This window comes from Mustela nigripes, chromosome 4 (assembly GCF_022355385.1).
Source record: "Mustela nigripes isolate SB6536 chromosome 4, MUSNIG.SB6536, whole genome shotgun sequence".
Lineage (NCBI taxonomy): Eukaryota > Metazoa > Chordata > Mammalia > Carnivora > Mustelidae > Mustela > Mustela nigripes.
Window position 1 is genome coordinate 149,385,201 of NC_081560.1, and position 21,544 is coordinate 149,406,744.

At 48.5% G+C, this 21,544-nt stretch overlaps 1 protein-coding gene across 3 annotated transcripts in view; it reads right to left on the reverse strand.

Annotated features, from left to right (window-relative positions):
• GRID1 (glutamate ionotropic receptor delta type subunit 1) overlaps window positions 1-21,544 on the reverse strand; it is a 686,787-nt gene that overhangs the window by 249,005 nt on the left and 416,238 nt on the right. For all 3 annotated transcript variants that reach the window (XM_059397943.1, XM_059397942.1, XM_059397944.1), the window contains exon 5: window positions 5,558-5,611. In XM_059397943.1, the coding sequence (XP_059253926.1) occupies window positions 5,558-5,611 (54 nt within the window). The remainder of the gene's footprint in view (window positions 1-5,557; window positions 5,612-21,544) is intronic.

The following is a 21,544-nucleotide window of genomic DNA, read 5'->3' on the forward strand; positions in this document are numbered from 1 at the left end:
GGGGGGGCATAAACTAAGAAACTAAGACCAGGGAGAGCTCTGGGGTCGACTCCTGAACAACATCATGAGTCACATGGAGGAATGAACTCCATCTTGTGGGCCCTGACACTCCACCGCCTTTCAATGACCCATTCAAGAGTGTAGGGGAGTACATCAAGAGAAAAAGCCCGAGTGCGTTTGGAACAAAAGCATATGCAGCCGACAGAGTGCACAGCCTCGACCCTAAAAAGCAAGGCCTGCCTCTGAGACTGAAGAGGCCTGCAGGAGACACCTGTATCTCATTCTTGAACTTGAACTTAGCCACCCTCTTTGATCACAGAAGCCTTTTTCCACAAAGCACCTAGAGATTAGCAGAACATATGTTCCCAAATGCAATTTGGAGACTGCTGTAGGAACCCGGCCAGCATTTCCTCTGCCTTTCTCCTTGGCTGCCCTGTCATTGGCTAATGGCCTGGACCAGGGGCCGGGGGGAGCACCTCAAAGGAAGAGCTCGTACCCCATGGGACATGCAAGCACAGGGAAAGGGGGTGCTGACAACTGTAGCTCACAGAGCAGGATGACGGCTTTCTGCATATGTAAAGGGTTGGAATGGTTATAAATGCTTTTCTCCCACACACTGGCAGTTAGACAAGCAGAGTGAAGGTGAGGAAGCAGGAAGCAGACCAGCAGCAGGAGGAGCCTATGTGTGAGTCCCTCGTGTTGGAAACTCTAGGAAGCCTGAAGGAAAGGAGGTACACTTACAGGTTGCTCAGGGAATCAGGCACGTGCACCAAAGTCCCAATGTATCATAGCTGGGCCAAGGAGGGCCATAGGAGAATAAATACTGGGGAAATCCAGGAAAACCATTTAGCAAAGGAGAGGTTTAGCAGACCCCTGCAGGAAAGGTAAGTCCTTGGCAAACAGCAATTTAGGAAGAGCATGCCAGGAAAAAAGCAAAATCTAGAGCCAGGAGAAGAAAATAAATATAGGAAATAAGTCCCTCATCTACTTGCAGGGATGAGCCACGGGAGTGAGAAGTTGGGAGAAGGGGGTGGGGTTATGGACATTGGGGAGGGTATTTGCTATGGTGAGTGCTGTGAACTGTGTAAACCTGGCGATTCACAGACCTTTACCCCTGGAGATAAAAATATATTATATGTTTATAAAAAATTAAAAATTTAAAAAAAAAGAAGGGTAAAAAGTAAATGAGGGTGCACAGGTGTGGTCAGAGTCATCCTCAACAGGTTCTGAGGCAGGGCCCATAATGTTGGTTTTTCTCCACTGCATAGCGGGCCAACCAGAAGATGTGGAGGGGGTACTGGCTCCTGGGACTGGAACACTGAGTGAGAACCGGATATGGGGTATTGATGAGTTTAGAGGAAGACACACTGAGCTAGAGGTGGTCAAGAGGTTTCCAAGCAGCTGACTCCAGAAGGCATCTGGATCTCTGGGTCTGGAGTGCAGAGGCAATGTCTGGAATGAACATGGGATGAACGGGATGTGGGGGTCATTGACATTTGCTGGAAATGGGGCAGGGATGTGAGGGGCCTTCCAACTCTGTCTCTTCCACAGACCACAGCTCAGAGCCTCACTTAATGAGAAACCTAAGCACAAGGGTTATGTATGAGCTTCTGCAGTACTTTCTAAACATCTGCAACCATTTCCATCAAAACATGCTTTGGTCCCATGTCTGGAAGAATCAATCTAACAATCTGAGCTGTTCAGCAATAAACAGAGCACCAGAGTCCCAATCAAGCTTAGTTTTGGAAGAGTCTGGAAATTTGTATATATATTCCATAAAAGAATGTCCCCCAAAAGGTTCCCAAGAGACAGACCCTCGTGGAGAGGCCATTCTCTGACTCCACCTGGCATTGAGGACACCTGTCCTAAGCACTGGCTCACCTGGGATCTGCTGAAAGCCAGATGGAGAGGAAGTACTCTGGAGCAGCAAGAGAAGAGGTTCCAGAAACCGGCTAGCTCATCCATGTTCAAGTCTGACTGGTCCTCAACTGGCAGTTTCTGATGAATGACCCAGAGTGGTCCCCTCCATCCCCGAGTCTTCAGTTTAATTGTTGCCTTTGGCTTTCCTTGAAGGCCTCCTGGGAAATGCTCTTCAAAGAAACTTGCTCTACCCTAACTAAGTATATTGACTTACCTTCAACCAAATCTTTCTAAGAATATACTCCTCGCATGGGGCACTGGGAATTCAGTGATGAGCTGAATTCTGGCCATGTCTTCAAGGGACTCATGACCTAGTAGCCACCTTGATTAGTTGTTCACTTAGCTTTCCACAGTTCTTTCAAATCCCTACCCTCCTCCAAGCTAACATATAATTCAACCGATCAATAAAAATATAGTTTATACCCAAAAGCACATCTGCTTGCCAGTATCCCCACAGTCAAACCCAGAGACCTGCAGAAACTAGACACTGTCAGTGAGGCTCATATACTCGCAAGCCTTTCTCTGCATCCAATTACCCACTCTCCAAATGAAACAGACCTCAAACATACAACACCAATATTCACCAGTGAAGGGGTAGATATTTTAAGAAAACCACCCCATTAAGGAAAAAAATAAAAACAAAAAAACAAAGGCCTGTGCCATTGTGTGTTTATCTTGAATACAGGAAAACACGATAAGTGAATCAGATACAGGGCAAGAAACTGGAGAACAGAGTTTATGAGGAATGAGAGAAGCTGGAGCAGAGCTGGGGACCACAGGGCAGGCCTTCCTGTGGAAAGATGTGGAACCAAGAGACATAAACCCAACCCTGTTAGACAAACTGAACTTCCTCCAGAGAAGTGGGAGGCAGTTCAAGAAATGAGAAGATGGGGCCCCAGGAGAGGTTCTGAATTCTGGAGACCATGTTGGAACCACAAAGGACTTCCCCTACTTCTCTTCTTTCCGCCTTATTTTACCTATCATGTATGACAAACAGAAAAGCAACTGGGAAAATTTGTCCATGGCTCTGTATTTAGAAAGAGCCCAGAATGATATGACTATCGGCTATCAACTGAGTAACAGAAATCTTGTTTCCAGTAGGGCTAGACTGTAACAGGAAAGGGAAGTTCTGAATATGACTGTATCCTGACAATACGTCTACATGCAATTAAGAGAACATCTTGGGGGCGCCTGGGTGGCTCAGTGGATTAAGCCGCTGCCTTCGGCTCAGGTCATGATCTCAGGGTCCTGGGATCGAGTCCCGCATTGGGCTCTCTGCTCAGCAGGGAGTCTGCTTCTCTCTCTCTCTCTGCCTGCCTCTCTGCCTACTTGTGATCTCTCTCTGTCAAATAAATAAATAAAATCTTTAAAAAAAAATAAAAGAGAACATCTTGGTCATTAACTAGAGACCACACTGGGGTCCAAGGGTCCAAGCTTTATAGGGGGAACCAACCTTCAGATCATAAACTTCAAGAACATCCATGAGCTGACAAGAAAGCCAGGAGTGTCTTCATCAGTGGCATACCTGAGCCCTACCTGCTGGCCTTACAGAATGAGACCCCAAACACAAGTTAAGGATCTCGGTCAGGGCCTCGTGCATGATGACGTCCTTTGGCAGAAAGGGCTTGGGAGTCAGATAGTCTTCCTGCAGAGTCCCAGATGCACCACTGAATAATTGTATGACCTCGGAAAAATGATTTAACCTCTTGAGCCTGCTCTTTCCCTTCCGTAAAATGGGGATGATAATAACTGTTATACAGGATTGTTGTTGAGGACAAACATAAAATGCCCTGACAAGTGCCTAGCACATAATGGGTGATCAAGATAGAGTAGGCTATATCCTTCACTCTCAAGAGGAAGAGCCTCCCCATAGAAAAGGAAGCCGAAAAGCAGGAGAGGTCACTTCTGGAGGGGGACACATGTAGCCAAGGGAGTCACATAGCAATCTTCTTGGGTGAGGCTGTTCCAGTGTGGCTGATATCCGTGTCCACACCTGACCCTTCCTGGTAACACTTACTGGGGTCCAGCTGCCACAGCAATGCCTTGCGGGCATGTCACCACAAGCCATGCCTAAGTTACCCCCAGCCCTGAAGAAGGAATCAGGAGGGACAGAGGACCCTGGAGAGGGTCAGATACAGGGAAGAAAAAAAATGCAAGTTAGAAACAAAAGTAGAGTTATTTTTGAAGACTGGCAACAGAGGGACACTGGCTATCCGGTTTGGAGAAGTCACCATAAAACTGCAGCCAGCACCAGACATTTGCCCTAAGAGGCACGTGAAATGCTCCCTTCTCTGGGACAAAGGAACCCAGACTTTGAGAAACCTGGAGAGAAGCTGGTGAAGCCCAGAGGATCAGAACTTCCCCAGGACCCAGGAGCACTCCACCAGGCTCTGAAGAATAGGTCGGTGGCCACCATGTCCCTCCTCATTAGGAGCACAACTATCCACAACCCAAGGTAAATGGACAGTTACCATGCATGTCTCCAACTGGCCTGGCTTGAAAAGCTAATTAGATGTGAATTTATGGAGAAAAGCCATGAAAAGTAGGCCTTGCAAGAGTTACTATCTGATACTACCTATAAAATTATTAAAATAAGCCACCCAGAACTCTTTCAACCATAGAGCACTGAGCTAATGAAGAAACACACATCATAAAAGAATAAATTGCCTACATAATAAACTTTGCATCTCCTCGAATGAGCCCATTAGAAATTGATCAGTTAATTTAGGAGCAGCTGAGGGCCCAAGGCCTGCTGAAAGGGGCACCAGGAACTACCTTCTAGAATCAGCTCTGTTAACAGCATGCTGGGGTCACACAGGCTGCCCTGGCGGTGTTTCCCAAATGGGCATGTGGGCACAGGGGGTTCTTGAGGAGAGCCAGGGTGGGTGGTCACAGGCCACTTGCATGTCATGTCCATAGTGTGGAGGAGGCCAGGACCAGTCACGGGGCACTGATAAAGAGCAGACCAGGCCACAGTGAACTATCGGTGCTCCCCTTCATCCCAGGGCCCAAAGCAGTGGGATGGCCTGTCACAGAAGACGCTTTCCAATTTACCTCCTTTAAATGGCTATACAGATTCCTGCCCCCTCCAGCTGCACACAGGTGTGTGCATTCACAGACACACTCACATGCATGTCCGTATACGTGCTCACACACAGGCTGACACACACGTTCTCACACACTCTCACACGCATGCACTCTTATGCATACACACACTCACCCAAGTAACACACACACCTCCAACCTCCTATATGAAATTCAGCTTCCTCCATCCCCTCCTCATTCCTCTGCCTCACCCCCTCTCAGCCCCATTTTCTAACCTGCCCTAATTGCTCCAGTCCCTGATCCCTGACCAGCTGCCCTCTCTCACTCCTCACACTCCATGCCTGAGGCCACTGCCCTTCGGCTTCTACATTCTTCATCTACTCCAGCCTTGACTCCTCTGGTTCCCACCTGCTCCAGGTAAGCATCTCAGCAGGTCACATCCAACTCTCTGAACCCCTGTGTGCTACAGTGGAGCCCTGGAATTCATTCCAGCACTCCAGGGCAGAATTGGGCCCCACAGCATCCCCCTGAGCTTTCCCAAGGGCAAGGGGCTCGGTGCAGGCTGTGCCCCTCGGCCTTCTGGGGTTCTTACCTCATTCACAAAGACCCAGTGGCTGTCCTTGGAAGCCAGGTTGGTCTCCACAGCCTGCAGAGAGAAAAAAAAAAAAACAAACATGAACAGAAGCAAGCCAGAAGCTGGCAGACATGCAGGATGATTGCCGAGACGGGGTTTGATAAACATTGCTCTTGGAGATTTTTTTCTTTGCAAAACATGCTATCCCCTGGGGTCAGCTCTGGCTGCCTTAGTTACAAACCGCATAATCTGAACACAGACATCTGATTTCCTGCTGTTCTTCCAAGCTCTCATGCACCAGCCCTGAGCACGTCGAAAGCTCTGGTTCCTGCAGAAATCCCAAGGCCACCACAGATTGGGGCATTCCTCCCCTCTCCTGGAGAGCACCTTTCTAGAGGGGAGCTTGGGATATGATTCTCAGGATTGCCAGAGGCTAGAGTATCAGGAATCTGGAACGAGGGACGTATGGCACCTCATCCAGCCATGCTGAACGACACCTGGGACTCAGAGGTGCCTCTGCTGGGGCTGAGAGCTGCCTTTAGTTCTAAAGAACCACAAAAGACCCATAGAACTGACTCACTCTTGTCTCTGGGTGGTGATACCCCCCTCCATCATTCTCTCTTCTGGCACTTTGCTCTATTTATTGATCGCACTTCCAATTTCAGTATGTGAATAGTTAGCTTATCTATTTCGTATTGCCAATCTACTTCACCAAGTTGGGGTCTCCGCATCTTGGGTGGTCATGGTTCTGTCCCAGAACCTTACACCATAACCAGAACATAGTGTTCAATATGTGAATGAATACTGATGTTGAACACACGAAGGAAGGATAAGAGGGCAAGGCAGATAGGACCCCATTTTTTATTCTTTTTCAGGTGTTTTATGGGTGCTTTTACCCCCCTTTATTTGGAAATCCAACAGATTGAAAGGAGAGAAGGAATCGGTCATTGTCAAGCATGTCCCGTAAGAATTCTCCCAGTTAGCATGTGTCAAGGACTTGCTGAGTACCAGGCACTGTGCCAAGTCATCTATGAACCTGGAGAGAGCTACCAGATTGTTGTCCTCTTTGCGTGTGTGTACTTTTGTGATGTAAGTTTTTGTGTGTGATGTAATTTTTATTACTTTTTTTATTTGCAAAAATACAGGAAAAAAATGTTCAAAATCATCCCAAAACCCTGCCCCAAATTTTTCAAAACATGCTAAATTGGTGAAAATGCCCCATTTATCCCTTTGCATGCATCCTCCAGAGGTTGTTCGAGGTGTCCCTTTCTAGAAGGCTGTGGTACATATCTACATACACCTATCAGGCACCTGCTTCTATTAAACTGGAATCATGACCTACACATCAGGTTGCATCTGTCATTTTTTTATCTATAAGTGTATCAAGACTATCTTTCCTCACCAGTACACAGAGATATGACCCATTTTTCTTAACCATGAGGCACAGAGGGGTACAGGTCGCTGCCTGCACCAGCGACCCAGCCATATGTGGGAGCTAGACCATTGCACTGCCCGTGCACAGGGCTTCTGTTAGGACTTCATCTACATGGAGAATGAATTGGTCTGCTGACCAAGACAGCAAGCATGTGGAAAGAGAGCCCATGGGAGTGCCCCAGCCAGCTCCAGCAGCCCAGTCCTTCACAGATAGCTCCCACACGACACTGAGGTGGACAGAGGAGTCTTTCTGGGCCATCTGTGGAGGAGGACATGAATTCTCCTTCTCCAGAAGTGAGAGGGTGCCAGCCCCTATGAAGACAGATGAGGAGGGGAGTCTAGACTTGGCTTGAAGGGGACTCCCGTCACTGGCTGTCTTTTAGCCACTCCAGTCTCTGTTCAGCAATAAAAAATTAGATAACACTTGCTTCCTCTCTCCTGCCAATATCTTCAGTCCTCAATCTCAAGAAGCAGTAAATACAGAAAATGGAATGGCATCCATCCCAGTCCCAAGCCTTTCCCACAAAGCAGAGGCAGGAAGTGGTCATCCCCAAGCTTTGCAGGTTCCACCCTTATTCACTGACTCGCCCCACATGCTTGGATCCTGAAAATCTTCTCTAGCCACACAAGTGCTCCTCCTCACAAGCCATGCCCCCTCGAAACCCTCTCCTCCTCAGGATAAATGAGTTATGTCTAAGAATGCCTAGGTTGCTCCGTCCCCTACCCCAGGAAGAAGGCCTCAAGTGTTCTCTCTCCTGTATGTGGAAGAAAGGAGCTCCAGAGATGCCAAGCCCCTGTGGAACCATGTCCTGAAGATACTTTCTCCCCATTCTACTCACTCTATACACCAGCCCCCCTTCCCCAGAAGCTGTGAGGACTTTCAGGCCAGCCGCCTTCTGAGGTGCCTCAGACTCTCAGATGAGGGGAAGAGAGAGCACCTCCAGGTTCAGTCCCAGCCACCCAGCCCAAAGCCTCCCCACACAGACCTTCAGGAATGTCTTCAGAAGCCCGAAGCCCTGGGGAGGATGTGTGGGAGGGAGGCGTGGGCACAGGGTGCTCTGGGAACATGCTGCAGCACTCTGCTGGGCTCTGGTTTGCCTCCATTGCCAACACCTCAGCATTCCCTTAATGCTCACGTGGAGGACACCAGCGACACGCTCAACAGATCTGTATAGGACACAGCACTGGGAGCGTGTCATTATATCTCAAAATGCTACAACACTGACTGATTCTAAAGAGAGGCAGCTTAACAAGGCTGAGCTCAAAGCCCTTGGTTTCCAGGAACAATAGGGCATCTGGGGAGATGAAACTTGGAAGCCACACTGCCAAGTAAGGAGCCCTGGAAAGGCAGGGGCTGGGCACCTACGACTGGGCCACCGCACTCAACGTGGGACACCGCAGACAGGATTTGGTCATGGAGTGCGGCCGGGAAAGTACAGGCACCTCTAGGCACATGAAGCACTGTCGTGTTTGAGAGAGAATGAAGCTGCTCTTCGCAGGCTCTCAGAGTTGGTTTAGGACCAAGGTCTCCAGGAACCAAGGAGGGAAGTATCAGCTCAATAGAAGAGAGAACTTTCTGACCTTCTGAGTGGTTCAAGATGGAACGGGCTACTTCGGGAGCAGTAAGGTCTCATGGAGGGGATGTGCCCGGTGGAAGGGGAACAGCATGTCCCTGAAAGGACTTAAGAATCAGCAGGAAGGCTGACCATGGGTGAGGGGCAAGACTCCCTCAGCACAGCTGTTCTGAAGCAATGATTGGAAAGTCTGGCCACATGTAGGAATCTCCTAGGGGCCTTTTAAAAATGCAGACCTTGGGGCTCCACTCCTTGAGGCCGGTGCACCAGGAATAGCGATCTGCCTGAGGTCCTGTGTTATTTCATCGTTTCAACCCTGCCTCTTGGCTTCCGCAGTTGGAAGCCCTGCTCCAGAATATTTAGTTCCTCAAATCTGAAGGTAGAGATGCACCTGTGTGGGTGAACGGTCCTCTGTTACCCAAAGATTCCCATCGTGCAGAGGACATGACACAGATGCTGGGAAGTCCCAGGGAACAGCTGGGACCCTGGCTCCTCTCAGGAATTGTCCCACCTGGTCTCAGATACACGCATGAAAGATATTGATGGAGAGAATTGATCAGAAAACCCCATAGGACAACTGGCCAACTTTCTTGTCCTACTTTCCTCACCAATTAAGCTCCGTTAATTTGTTAAGCCTCTTTTCCCCCACACAGAGATAAATAGCGCTTGGCTGCAGCCTTTTCCAAAGGATGCAATTTACACAGAAGCTGGGCTAGATAGAAAGGAGAAGCTACTGCAGATTTAGAAGGAACACTTCTCTCCAACCCCCACCCCCAACTAGTTATTGGAGAGCTGCCAGCTCCATGGGAAGAGCCCTAAATGCTCACAGCCCAGTGGGCAGTGTCCCTCCCAGCACCTCTAATTCGCCATCTAAGTGCCATCCTTCCATCTTCCTCCCCAGCCATGTCTGCGGCAGGTGCAGCCAAGCCCTCTCTTCCATGGCAGAGCTAGCGGGGTCGGGAGAAGCAGGCAGGCAGAACGTGTTCGAATCCTAGTTCTGGCACAGCTTAGCCATGGGTTCCTGGGTGAGCTACTCCACCTCCCTGAGCGGCAGCTCCACGCCTGTTAAGGCGTTCCAATGCCAACAGGGCTCTCCATGCTCTGCCCACGTTCCCCCCCAATTCCATTAGGGTTTCTGAGCACACTGGCTCCCTGTGTGTGTTCACGCCCAGCGGCAGGCACCCGTGGCTCCGGCTGCTGGAACCCTGCGCAGCTCTCAGGCTGCCTGGGAATTTACACCCCTAATGGAGGACTGATAGCGTCACATATACAGATCCCAGCTGCCCCGTTCCCAGATGAGACTGCTCCACGTGTGAGTGCCACTGGGTCCAGAAACTCTCCGTGGGACCACGCCCAAACTGCGTCACTTGCAAGCACACCCACTCCGGCTTCCTTCATTTCCCTGTCCCACATTCCCACTCCCTTGCTGCCTTTCCCTTTCTTTTATCCTTTAATTCCCCTGGGAACACTTCTTAATAAATCATTGTCACACAAATCCTTGCCTCAGAGTCTGCTTCCAGGAACCCAACCTGAGACAAATACCTCCCACCCTGGGGTTATCATGGGAATTAAATGAAATTACGTATGAGGCTCCTGGCCCGGAAAGGAGCTCACTATAGATAAGCAGTGAACAGGAAGGTCCCTCCCATTCCTTCCACTCAAAAGTCTCCAGCCTGCTCATCATTCAGCGGCTTCTTGAATGGGTAGACGTACATAGTCTCATCCATTCCATCCTTCACTCAATAGACTGTGCCTGCTTCACACCAGCTATTGTCCTAACTCTCTGGAAGGCAGGTGTGAGCCAGCAGCCCCATTCGTGCCATCATGGAGCCAACAGTGTCAAGAGGACTGACAATAAACACAACATGGCCAGAGATGAGCACTGTCTCTGCCATGACTCCACAAACCCTTTGAGGCAGCACAACGTGGGGCTTCCCTTCACGCTGGCACTACAGCAGGTCTGCTTTGTAGCACTATCAGCATGAGCAGAGAAGCACTGAGCTAACCAGGCAAATAGAAGGTGGCCCTCCCTTCCATGGGTGGGGAAGGGAGTGCAGCTGGCCTTCTGGCCAGGGTGGGCTCCAGTCACTCGCCTCCAGCAAGTAGGGAGGTTGCATTCCTGCAGTTGGGTTTCTCTACCAGAGCTGGGCACCCTGGCCATGGGACAATCCTCAAAACAATGCGGTGACAGGTGACAGAGTCCTTGAGCAACTGCAGGTTCTCTACCTGGACCCCGCAGGAGGCAGGAACCATGTCTCGGTAGACCCAAACTGGCAGCCCTGGTTAAGTTGCTGCTGTGAGTCTTGCAAGACTTTGCCAAACCATCAGTGATTGACTTCCAAGCTCTCGTGTCCATCAGTAGACTGGCCAACAGAGAACTTTAGAAGAAGAGCTGAGAAGGTAAAAACTTCCAAAGGTTCAGCTGACTCCTGTTTGAGCCCCCTTTCAATAGGAGACCCCCCTCCACATGCTTACTGTGGCACGCAGCCCATAGAAAGGGCTGGAATGGTAGACACAGGTTGCCAGTGGTGAGGGCATCCCTTCCAGAGGCAGAGCTAGGTGTCTACACTTGTCTGACACCCATACACCAGCACACACTGTCACAGCTAGACATCGGTTAAGGAAGTGCAAGGCAGTTGTCCTTCCCATACCTGGGGAAGAAAATACGTCCCCTTCTGCAGGAGCAGCAGCCCCTGTCTGAACCACAGGCCAGTTGCAGTTTTCCCATGGCCAAGTGCATCACAGAGCTGGAATATAAGTGACACAGGACAATAACATGCCCTCCTGCAGGGCCCCTGGGGGCCAGGGTACATTTGGATCCTGACCTGGCTCCTCAGCCAGCCTGATTCCACAACTTCCATAGAGAAGTAGGTACAAACCGAAGTCCAGCTCCTAGCTCCCTAAAGCTCTAGACAGAAAGCAGCCCCTAGAGCTGACAGGAATGGTAGATGCACGGTGGCTCGCATGGACAGGATGGGAGAGTCCCTTTGGCCATATGGAGATGGAGATCAGCTCTAATATCCAAATGCTTAAAAAGAGGCCAAGAGGACAGTTTTTCTTAGCAACTGCAGGAAGTGCCTCTGGCCTCTGTTTTACCCAGGACCAAGTCTGAGCCATCTCCTTTGGTCAAGCACCCCTCCAGATACTTCAATACTCCCTTTCCCCCACTCCAAAACACACACCCCTCCCTTTCCTCACACAGCCTACTGACTCAGGCAGCATTCTCATTCCCCTCCCATGGACGGGAGCCAGGACCTAGATCTGGCCTCGCAGCTCACCCAGGGCCCTCCACTAGTACTTGGCAGGAGCTGGACTTGAACTTGTCTCCAAAGCTTGAGTTCTTTTCTCTCGGTCATGCTGTTCCTCAAAAGGCCTCATCAGCTGTCAGGGCAAACACACAAGCCTTCAGGCCTGGGCCCGGCCCCTGACAATAGGGACAAAATGATCTTTTTTCTCATAGCGGAGAAAATGCCGTGACAAGCAACAATGCCTTCCTTCTCCAGGTTAACTTGTACTCATCAGCCTGAGACCATTATGCCACCCGCATTTCTTAAGCATGAGCCCGTTTCACTTTATCTTGGCCTAAAGGAATCACAAATGGAGTGGAAAAAAACCTCCACATGGAAGCCTTCCAGCGCATCGCTGAGGATTTATTCCACAAAGTGCAAATGCCACCGATTATTTATGTATGTGTTAATTGTTGGCCACTTCTCTAGGCACCCCCCAACACTGGGAGCCTGAGATAATGAAAACTTGTCGACAATTAGCATCTTTTAAAAATCCCAACTCGTAACATTTCAGAGCATTCCCCCCATGGAGCGCAGAGCTGGCATTTTCCCAAGGATGGGTAGCATACTAACTTTAAAGACCCACCACAGCCTTTGCAACAGCATGCTATTTAGGAACAATTCTCTCTGTACTTGTCACGCCTCTGGAGAGTGAGGGTGTGTGGTGCCCCGGATCTGCAAAGAAGGGGAGTCGCCGACCACAAGATCATGGGTGATCGAGGAGCCCATTTATAAGGAAATCAGCAAAGCAGCTGCCATGCTCAGGCCCCCACATTCAGAAGCGATAGCACAGAACCACAAGGAAACCCATAAAGGACAGCCATCACTGAACTATGTCTGGTCACTCTGGGCATCCAAGAGGCCTGCCTCCCTGAGAAAAGGGCCTGAAATTCTTGCCCAGCTCCTTCTCCTGTTTACCTTAGCCCCATCTTTTTGTTCTCACTGGAAAATGCCTTAATGTTCTCCCCAAGTTGGTGGCTCCTACTACGGGCCCATCCCTACTTCTAGGTCCCACCAAGGAATCTTGACCTATATGTGGGTTTCCTTTCTATTTCTTGTCCCAGGCCCTTCCCAAGAAACAGCCCCTTATGACTAAGCATGTGTCATGCGTTCCCACCTCACCCCCACTCTCCTGGAGTTTTCCTTGAAGCCAAGGGCTCTGGCCCCCGGCGGGAGCAGGAATCACAGTCCCCTGAGCACACGGACATGCCACTTAGCATGTGTGTTTTGGTGGGCAGGTTGGCTGCTGGAGGGTGGCAGAGACGGGGCAATGGCGCCCAGCCACACAAGGCCATCTGGGGAAGAAAGTGTGGCAGAACTCAGCCTGTGTCGCTTCCAAACACATCTCTGGGGGACACTAAGAGGGCCTTGCCTGAGGGGAATCGGAGCCTGCTGTTGTGAGTTCAGGGTAGGTGCTGGCTAGAAAAGGCTAGAGGGAAGGACCATCTGTAGACTGGGAGCAATTGCTGCACTTTCTGAACACCTCCTCTACCCAGACCCCGAGGGAAGCCCTGCACACAGTGAGTCCTCATGACGAGCTGCTGAAAGAGGCTTCTGATCTGAGCAGCCAGATGGGGAGACCTGCCGAAAGGCTCCCCGCAAGTCAGTGTCACCGGGGCACATGACCAGCCCCTCTAGTGTGTGCCATGCCAATGTGAAGACAAACCCATTACGGTCACTTCTGGGGATGTTTCACACAAATGCAAGAGCCAAGCTGGGAGACAATGCAGAGAGTGAGGAAGCCTGGATAGAACATCTGGGAAGACACAGGGATTTCTACAAAGTTCGGTCCCGGATTCTGTAGTTTCCTGCCACCCCACCCCCCCCCACCCCTCCAAACCCCCGGATCAGGTGGTTCTCTAGTTAGCTGTGGGGAGGGGCCCTCACTAAGGCCTAAGGCCTGGACTAGACACCCTTCCCCACACATCACCTGGCAGACAATGAGCAGACAAGGAGCTCTGAAAGATGTCTATGGAACCAATGAATGGGTGGGCCCACACTTCTGCATATTTCCCCGAAGCTGAGAATGACAAAAGCCAGGGGCAAAAAAAGGAAGCCCCAAATAGCCAGAGGGGGTACTGACAAGCAGGTTACTCTTCCTTTTCTCTTCCCTTGGTACTGCCTTCACAGAAACCCATGCACACGGGACCTGTGTCCTTGTTTTGCACAGTCTGGATAAGCACTTGATTTCTGGTTAACACTGTGCTGTGCAAAGTACTTCCTGTATTGGAAAATAGCACCCTTCTTTGACACATCTGAAAGAAGGTGAAATGAAACAAAGTGAACTTGAAAGGTGGATAAATGCAAGACATCGTGACCTTTGGAAGTGGATGGAAATATGATCAAATTTCAGAGCCTTGCTATGGGGATATAATTGTGTCTTCATTTGTGCTAAACTCCTGAGGCAAGCTCCCATATATTCTGCTTAACAACACAGTAAGTTCCGGACTAGTCTGGTCAATCAGCGGCATTTTAAAAGGTATTACTGTAATACTGGCGAGAGGGTATACATCGTTAGGTGGTATTTGTTTTTGTTTTTGTTTTTGTTTTTGTTTTTACACTGCCTTTGATCTCAGACAAACTATTACATTGTTAGTGGAAAAAAAAAAGCATGCATAGTTGACTAGACACATGTAAAAATCTGATAGAACTGAACAATTTTTAGTCAATCATTAGACCTCCCTGGCCTGGGTCCTCACTGTTGATCAAGTCTGAGATAAACAGCTCTTTCCAGCGGCCTTCCCACTCCGTGCGGAGGGCAGGAGTGCTAGCCCACAGCCTCCGGGGATGAAGATTCATTACAGATCATTTGTGGATCCTTCAGATGAAATAGAGACAGGTTCCAGGGCTGTGCTGGAAGTGCAATTTACTGTGATAAAAAGTGAGAATATGCTACATGAGGACAATTTATGAGGAAACGTTAATATCAGCAGAAAAATGAAATGGAGTCTGCTCACAGGCACGACCTGTTTAATAAGGGCAACTTGGAGAAGTAAAGCCAGGCGCTGCCAATGAGTAGCAAATGATGGATACTCGGATTTTAATAAGTGGTCCATAATTTCCCGGCCATCTGGAGAACACTGAGGCCCAGTAAGGCCCTCTCTGTTCTATCCACTCTCACAGACGCCCAGGCTTTGTCCTGCCGGGAGGCGACAGGAGCAGGTTTTCTATCAGATCTTGTGTCATGCAAAAGAAAGGTGTTCCTGCCATTGGCTGCATGGACACTACGGAAGCGAAAGAGAACCAAGATGCACAATAGAACAAATCACTTCTGAGCTTATTTACGCTCCGGTTTGGAGAGAACAGCCACCAGCCTCTGCAGCGGGTTGTGAACAATCTCATGACGTGGTCCCCCAGAGGCCAAGGGACACAGCTCTTGGGTGGCAGGTGGCTGCGCTGAGCCATTTCTCATACAACCTGCTATTCTGCTCCAGCTTCAAGTGATTTTCAGATATAAGCAAAGCAAAGTCCAAAACTGATTAAAAATGTTTTCTTCTCCCTCCCATGAGTATTTGGACGTTCATGCTAGAATCTGAGACAGCACTGCCTGCATCCAAAGAGTGGCTCTGGGGACCCACGGCATCAGAGGCTGAAGAAGGAAGGGAAGGCATGGGGCAGAAAACTCCCTCCCAGGGCTCCTGGGTCACATAAGGCCCCACCAGCCTGCCCCCTCGTGTGGCTGTCAGCCCCAGAGACCAGACCCACAGCACATATCCACCGGGAGAACATTTACACTGCCTGGGCTACTCATTTAAAGCATCAGCGTTCAAGGTTAATGCCGTGACCCCTTCAAATCCTGCCAGGCAAGCGACTTCTGCACACGGATCTAATTCCTTTTCTCAACCTAAATTGTTTTTAAAAGATGGAAGCGTTTGAATTCTTTTTAAGGCAATAAAGTTGAAAGTAGCAATTCTTTACCAAGCTGATAAGAGCTGCTGGGTGTAATTTGTATTCTTTTTTATGAGCCTGACTTTTTGGAGAATGGAATAGAAAGAAAATATCTTCTTTTCAGTTCTGGAGACAAGAGCTGCTTCTTCCTCAGGGTGCTGGAGAGGAGTTCTCTGGCTTGGCAATTGTCAGGAAACAAGTCCCTGATTTGTGACATGGGAAAGTCAGGGAGGTGCTCTGCACAGGAAAGGGGGCATGAAGCGTATCTCGACATTCTCGTCCCATTTAAAGTGATTCAGAGAGGCCACGGGTGGGACTTTGAGGTCCTGGGGAGTAAGGAGAGGCTATTGCAAATTCAGTGAAAAGAGAAAGGGGAGGATCTATAATCTTTAGAATCCACAATATAAACTGTTACACCAGCTTTGAGACAGCTTCTCTCCAAGTACAATGCATCTGTGCTGTTGGGTCCCAGACCTGGGCATGGCCAAGAACCTCAGTGTTGCCCAAACTCCTCTGGGCCCAACAATCAAGTTCAAGTCACATAACTCTACATTCAGTGGCTACAAGTCTACATTTGACAAAGAAGCCAAATAAATATACTTTGTCTGCAGGGGTGTGGCTGACCTGTCCCACCCTCCACTCCCATGACGAGCACAAAGCCATCGGAAAGGCCCTATGCATGGAATGGCATTGCTTGAAGAGAAAACTCGGAGCACAGGGCTTCTAGGCTCAGTATCTAGAGTAGAAAAGGCAGTGAGAAAACTCACCATAACCATGTCCTACACATGTCTTAGAGCTGTAGGTCGGAAGCATCACACTAGTTTCATCTACTTTGATGATCTTGGTGACAGACATGAAGGCAGGAGGCGACCCTTTCTGGCCCCCAGGGCAATGTTAAGCCTTGAACTTCCCCAAAACTTCCATCTGCGTGTGCACGTGTGTACACACACACAGACACAGACACATATATACATACACACACATTCCACTTCATATACCTTTGTAGGGGGATGTGGGGCACAAATAAAGAAAAACACCAATGAATCAACAAACACAAAATGCCCAGGACTGCCATTATCACATCTCTCTCAAATTCCTACCTCAGATTCACACTCGTCTTTCTAGCTTTCGTGACCAGATTTTCCAGATGGCCTCCCAGGTGCTTATTCCAAAATGTAAATTCTCCATTGATAGTGGCACTGTTTCTTGCAACAAATCCTAAAAATGACCCTTTCTGATCCCCTTGAAAAGAAGAGGAAAGCAAACCAGGAAATGACTGACAACCCAGCTCTTTGGGTTCACAGACAAACAACATCATCTCTGTCTGGACCGGGAAACCAGAAGTCCAGCCTAACTAACGACGGAAGGAGACAAAACACTTCTGAAGTAGCTACCTGTGCCACCAGATCCAGAGAATGGGGAGCTCATGATGGTCTCAGGCCCTCCCCTGTGGTCATTCAGTATAGACTTGATGCTTTTTGACTCTGTACTCCCTAGGATCAGGTTGGCCATAGCCCAGGGGGAAGGCCAAGTGCCAAGTAGTGTTGGTTTGGGCTCAGGGGAAGGACTAGAGGCCTCAAGCTAGAAAGGGACATCGCCCCATAGGCTTCCTGAGGAATTTGCCTGATCTAGAGAAACAGCAAGGCAGGAGGAGGCCCAGAGGAGAAAAACAGGTTTTTTGGACCCATCCACTTCAGGGAATCATGGAATTAAAAAGTCAAAGAAGCAGGTGTCAACCTCAAGAAAATCCATGACCAGTGGTGCGAGAGACAACAGCAGGATCTACCCACCCACTGAAAAACCGTGGACCTGGCTTCCTGCTAGATGCCAGGTGCTATAAGCAATCTGGACAAGGAAGTAAGGAAGTCTGGGGCCCTATCCTGAGGCGACTCTGGCCTACTTAGAGAGACAGTTCCACACAGAGAGAATATTGTACAGGATAAAAGGAGAACCTGCAGTGATCAGGGAATGTCCAGTGAACGAGGAACCAGGTACCAACTCCCTCCCGGAGAGTGGAAGTCCCCATGTTGGGGGTGGGCAGTGGCGGGGCAGACAAGCATTCCAGTTTGAGGAGATAGCATGTACAAGCCTGGAGGCAAGAAAGGGCATTAGGTTAGGGAGTGGTGGTTAAGTCACATCTTCACATCTTATGAATAAAGATTGGATCCTAAAATCAATTATACTCAAAATTAGCCACAAAGACTTCTTAGCTCATGGATAAAGTGTACTACAGAAAATATAATTTGTGTAAAGAATCCTGGATCTGTTCCTCTGACCTTTACTAATCAATGTTTCTCTATGGTCTGCAATTAGAGCTTCATTTTCTTCCCTGAGTGTATTGACAAAACCATCACCCACTTGCCTAGCTCCTGAAAGCCGTGCTCCCTATCCTGTCCTGTCAGATCGCTATTCTATACAGTCTGTCAGAGACCAGACAGTTTTGGAACCTCTTCTTGCCTTGCAGGGAAGGGTATGGTCAGACCCGCATTCTAGAGAGGTCAGGCTGGCTATGTGGAGAAGCCCTTGAGACCATGCACACGTTCTTGCCAGCACTTTCTCTACCATGTCAAGCTTTACTGGGCCCATTGCCTATTGACAAGGCCAATGTGGCATTGTCTGGCCTATGTGCCTATCAGCTGGAATTGAATCTGCACACGAAGTATCCCCACTACTGATCATTCTGTGGCTCAAAACCAAAGGTGAGAGGATCAGTAGCAAGAGGAATGAGCTAGGACCTGAAATACTGCCAGGTCCCGAACAACAGGCCCTACGCCAGGGAGCCGAGCTTTTATCTCGTAAATCAGGAGCCCCCAGATTATGTACTGTGGGATAGAAGAGCCTTAGGAGTTGCTAAGAATTCTCCAATTTAAGAAAAAAAAAATCTATCCTCAGGAAATTTGAGGTATACTGACTGCACCCTGGAGAATCACGGAGGACACGAACAGAAATGTTGGAATGTAACATGCTACCTTGTGGTCCATCCAGATTTGTATGCTGAAGTCCCAATCCCCAGGACCTCAGAATATAACTGTCTTTGGAGATAAAGGTATTTAAAGTGGAGATTAAGTTAAAATGAGGCCATTAGGGTGGGCCTAATAAAATGTGACTAGTGTCCTTATAAGAAAAGAGTAAGAGACACCAGGGATAAGAGAAACCTAGAGAAAAGGCCATGTGAGGACACAATGGGATGGCAGCCATCTACAAAGCAGGAAGAGAGGCCTCAAAAGAAAGCAAACCTGCCGACACCTTGATCTTGGACGTCTGGACCCCAGAACCATGAAACGATACATTTCTGTGGTTAAAATCCCCAGTCCATGGTACTTTCTTAGAGCATTCCTAGCAAACTAATACAAACTAATACAGAACTAAAGGTTCTCCTAAGATCTAACAAACAAACAAACTGTGGTCAGAAAGTCTGAGATACAATGCATTTATTTCCCCACCTTGAAGAACCACGAAGCACACTAACAGAAAAGTTCTTCTATCACAGAAAATCATCAAACTTGGCTGATGTTTATCAAACCTATGTTTATCAAACCTATCTCCCAAGAACAATAAATTTCTTCGTTCAAGGAACACATGGATATTTCACAGGACACTAAGGTGGCAACAGTACAGAGTGCGGTAAATGGTAGTCCAGGCCTCAGAGGCCCAGGAGAGGATGTGCAGATGGGAAGGATCTGGTCCATCTGGATTCCAGATGGGACAGACTGGCCACATGGAGGAGAAGGTCACAAGCACAAGAAATGCAGGGAATCAGCCAGGAAGCAGTTCCAGTGGTCCAGAAAAGTGGTAGTGAGGGCCAGAACAGAGTGAGGTCACCTGGTTGGAGAGGACAGGGTAGAGTATGAAATGTTTAGAAGGAAAACATTAATAGGAAACGGTAATCTGCTGGAAACTGAGTGAAGTGTGAAGGACAAAAAGAAATCTGACATGACAGCTAGATGCGATCGCATAAAAGCAGAAGGTGGAGTGGGCTCAGTGAGGAAGATAAATTCAGGCATAACATCCTGGACAGAGGGGACTCAGAGAGGCAAGTCCTAGAACTTTGGGAGAAATAGATGATCATGGAGTGAACAGGAAGGGGTAAGCCAAGGGCTTACCCCAGGCAAAAGGTGAAGGTGCACAGGACAAGGCAGATGACACAATATCGAGTTAACCTAGATACCCCATCCTCCGGTGTAAGAACCAGCAGTGGCTGGCTTGATCTACAGACACATTCGAGTGGCTCCAGCCATAGGACCAGTAACCTGTAGAGGCTGGGAGCCAGGCACGCATGGCAGGAGGACAGGACCTTCTTCACCTTCACCTTTGGACCACTACTGCTTCTACTGGTGCCAGCCAAGCCACCACCTTCTTGGAGAGTACACGGCACACACCCAACCTTCCCTCTATACCCTGCACTGATCCAGAGGGTTCTAAACATAATTGGAAGACTCTCCGTTATCCTTATAAATTTCATGCTGTTGGAGTCAGTCTGCCACTCTATCCAAAATGTTCAGACCACTCTGGAACTTCTTCCTGCTTCTTCATGGTGGATTTATTAAAGGGGGGAATTTTATCAGGCTAGCCTCATGGTGGTTAGGGAAGGGAGACATTCCATGTGAAGGAGACCTGGGTCCTAGTTCTTGCTTTTCCTGTACGTTATTTAACTTCTCTGGGCTTCATTTTCTTCATCTGAAAAATCCGAGAGAGAGACAAGAGTGATGGTTGGTTCTCAGTATATTCTAAGATTCTATGAGCAGGTTCCCAGTGGTTTGGGGAGCTCAGCAGTTTGGAAGAAGAGAATAGAGTTGTCCCATATGGGAGTCAGAGACAGCTGTAGGGTGTTGGCCACCCAATATCAGAACACCATTGATTTGTGGACACTCCCATTGTATGTGTCTTGGCCAGAGGTAAGGTGTTGCAAAGGGAGGAGAAGGTCCCTCTCCCCAGCCTACACAGGCCAGCACAGGACCGAAGCTTAGCACAGTGAATTCCTCTGAGTTGTGAGAAAGTGACCCAAAGATCTAATTGAAAAACTAATCCCAGCAATGAGGGTAGTGTTACATGAGTCCAATGACGGTGTCTTATCCAGACTTAGAAGTGACACTGGCCATGTCCCAGCTCTGACTTCCCATCCTCCTACCCACCTTTGTGGGCTGCCCACTAGCACCTGAATACATTCCTTTCATTTCCTATTAATTCCGTTTTAAAATGTTTTACAAGCAATAAGGAAAATAGTGTTTATTTTTTAAAATCTGAATATCAAACACTAGTAAGACCAACATGCTAAACAAGAACATAATCAATTTTTTAAGGGAAAAGAAATGGAGTAATTTCAAAGCACACTGAGGCAATACTAAACCACAGTTTATATACCTATTATTCTATACAAAATCATACTTTAAAATCAAGTGGTATTAAAAGCCTTCCGTTGAAAGCAGTTCCTGGCCCTAACCCTGCTCCCAGTCCTGCCCTCCAGAGGCAAACACTTGTAACTCTATTAACTATGTCTTGGAGACGGACTTCCATAATTTTCAATCTTATGTTCACAGTTTTACTTGGTTGCTTAGTTTTAGACATCAGCATTATCCAATACCCTCCTGATATGGGAATGAGGACTTACCTTCTAAGATATTCCTTCATCCTTTCATTTCCCCAATATCCCCCATATACTTAAACCACAATTTTTAAATAAAAACTGTTGACACCATTCAGACAATGGATACTTTTCCCTACTAAGCCAAGTAGTAGACTATGATTTTTATTTCTTTGCTTATATAACTTCTGCTTCTCTTGGGTCAACAATTGCCTCAATTTGTATTTATTTATACAATGCT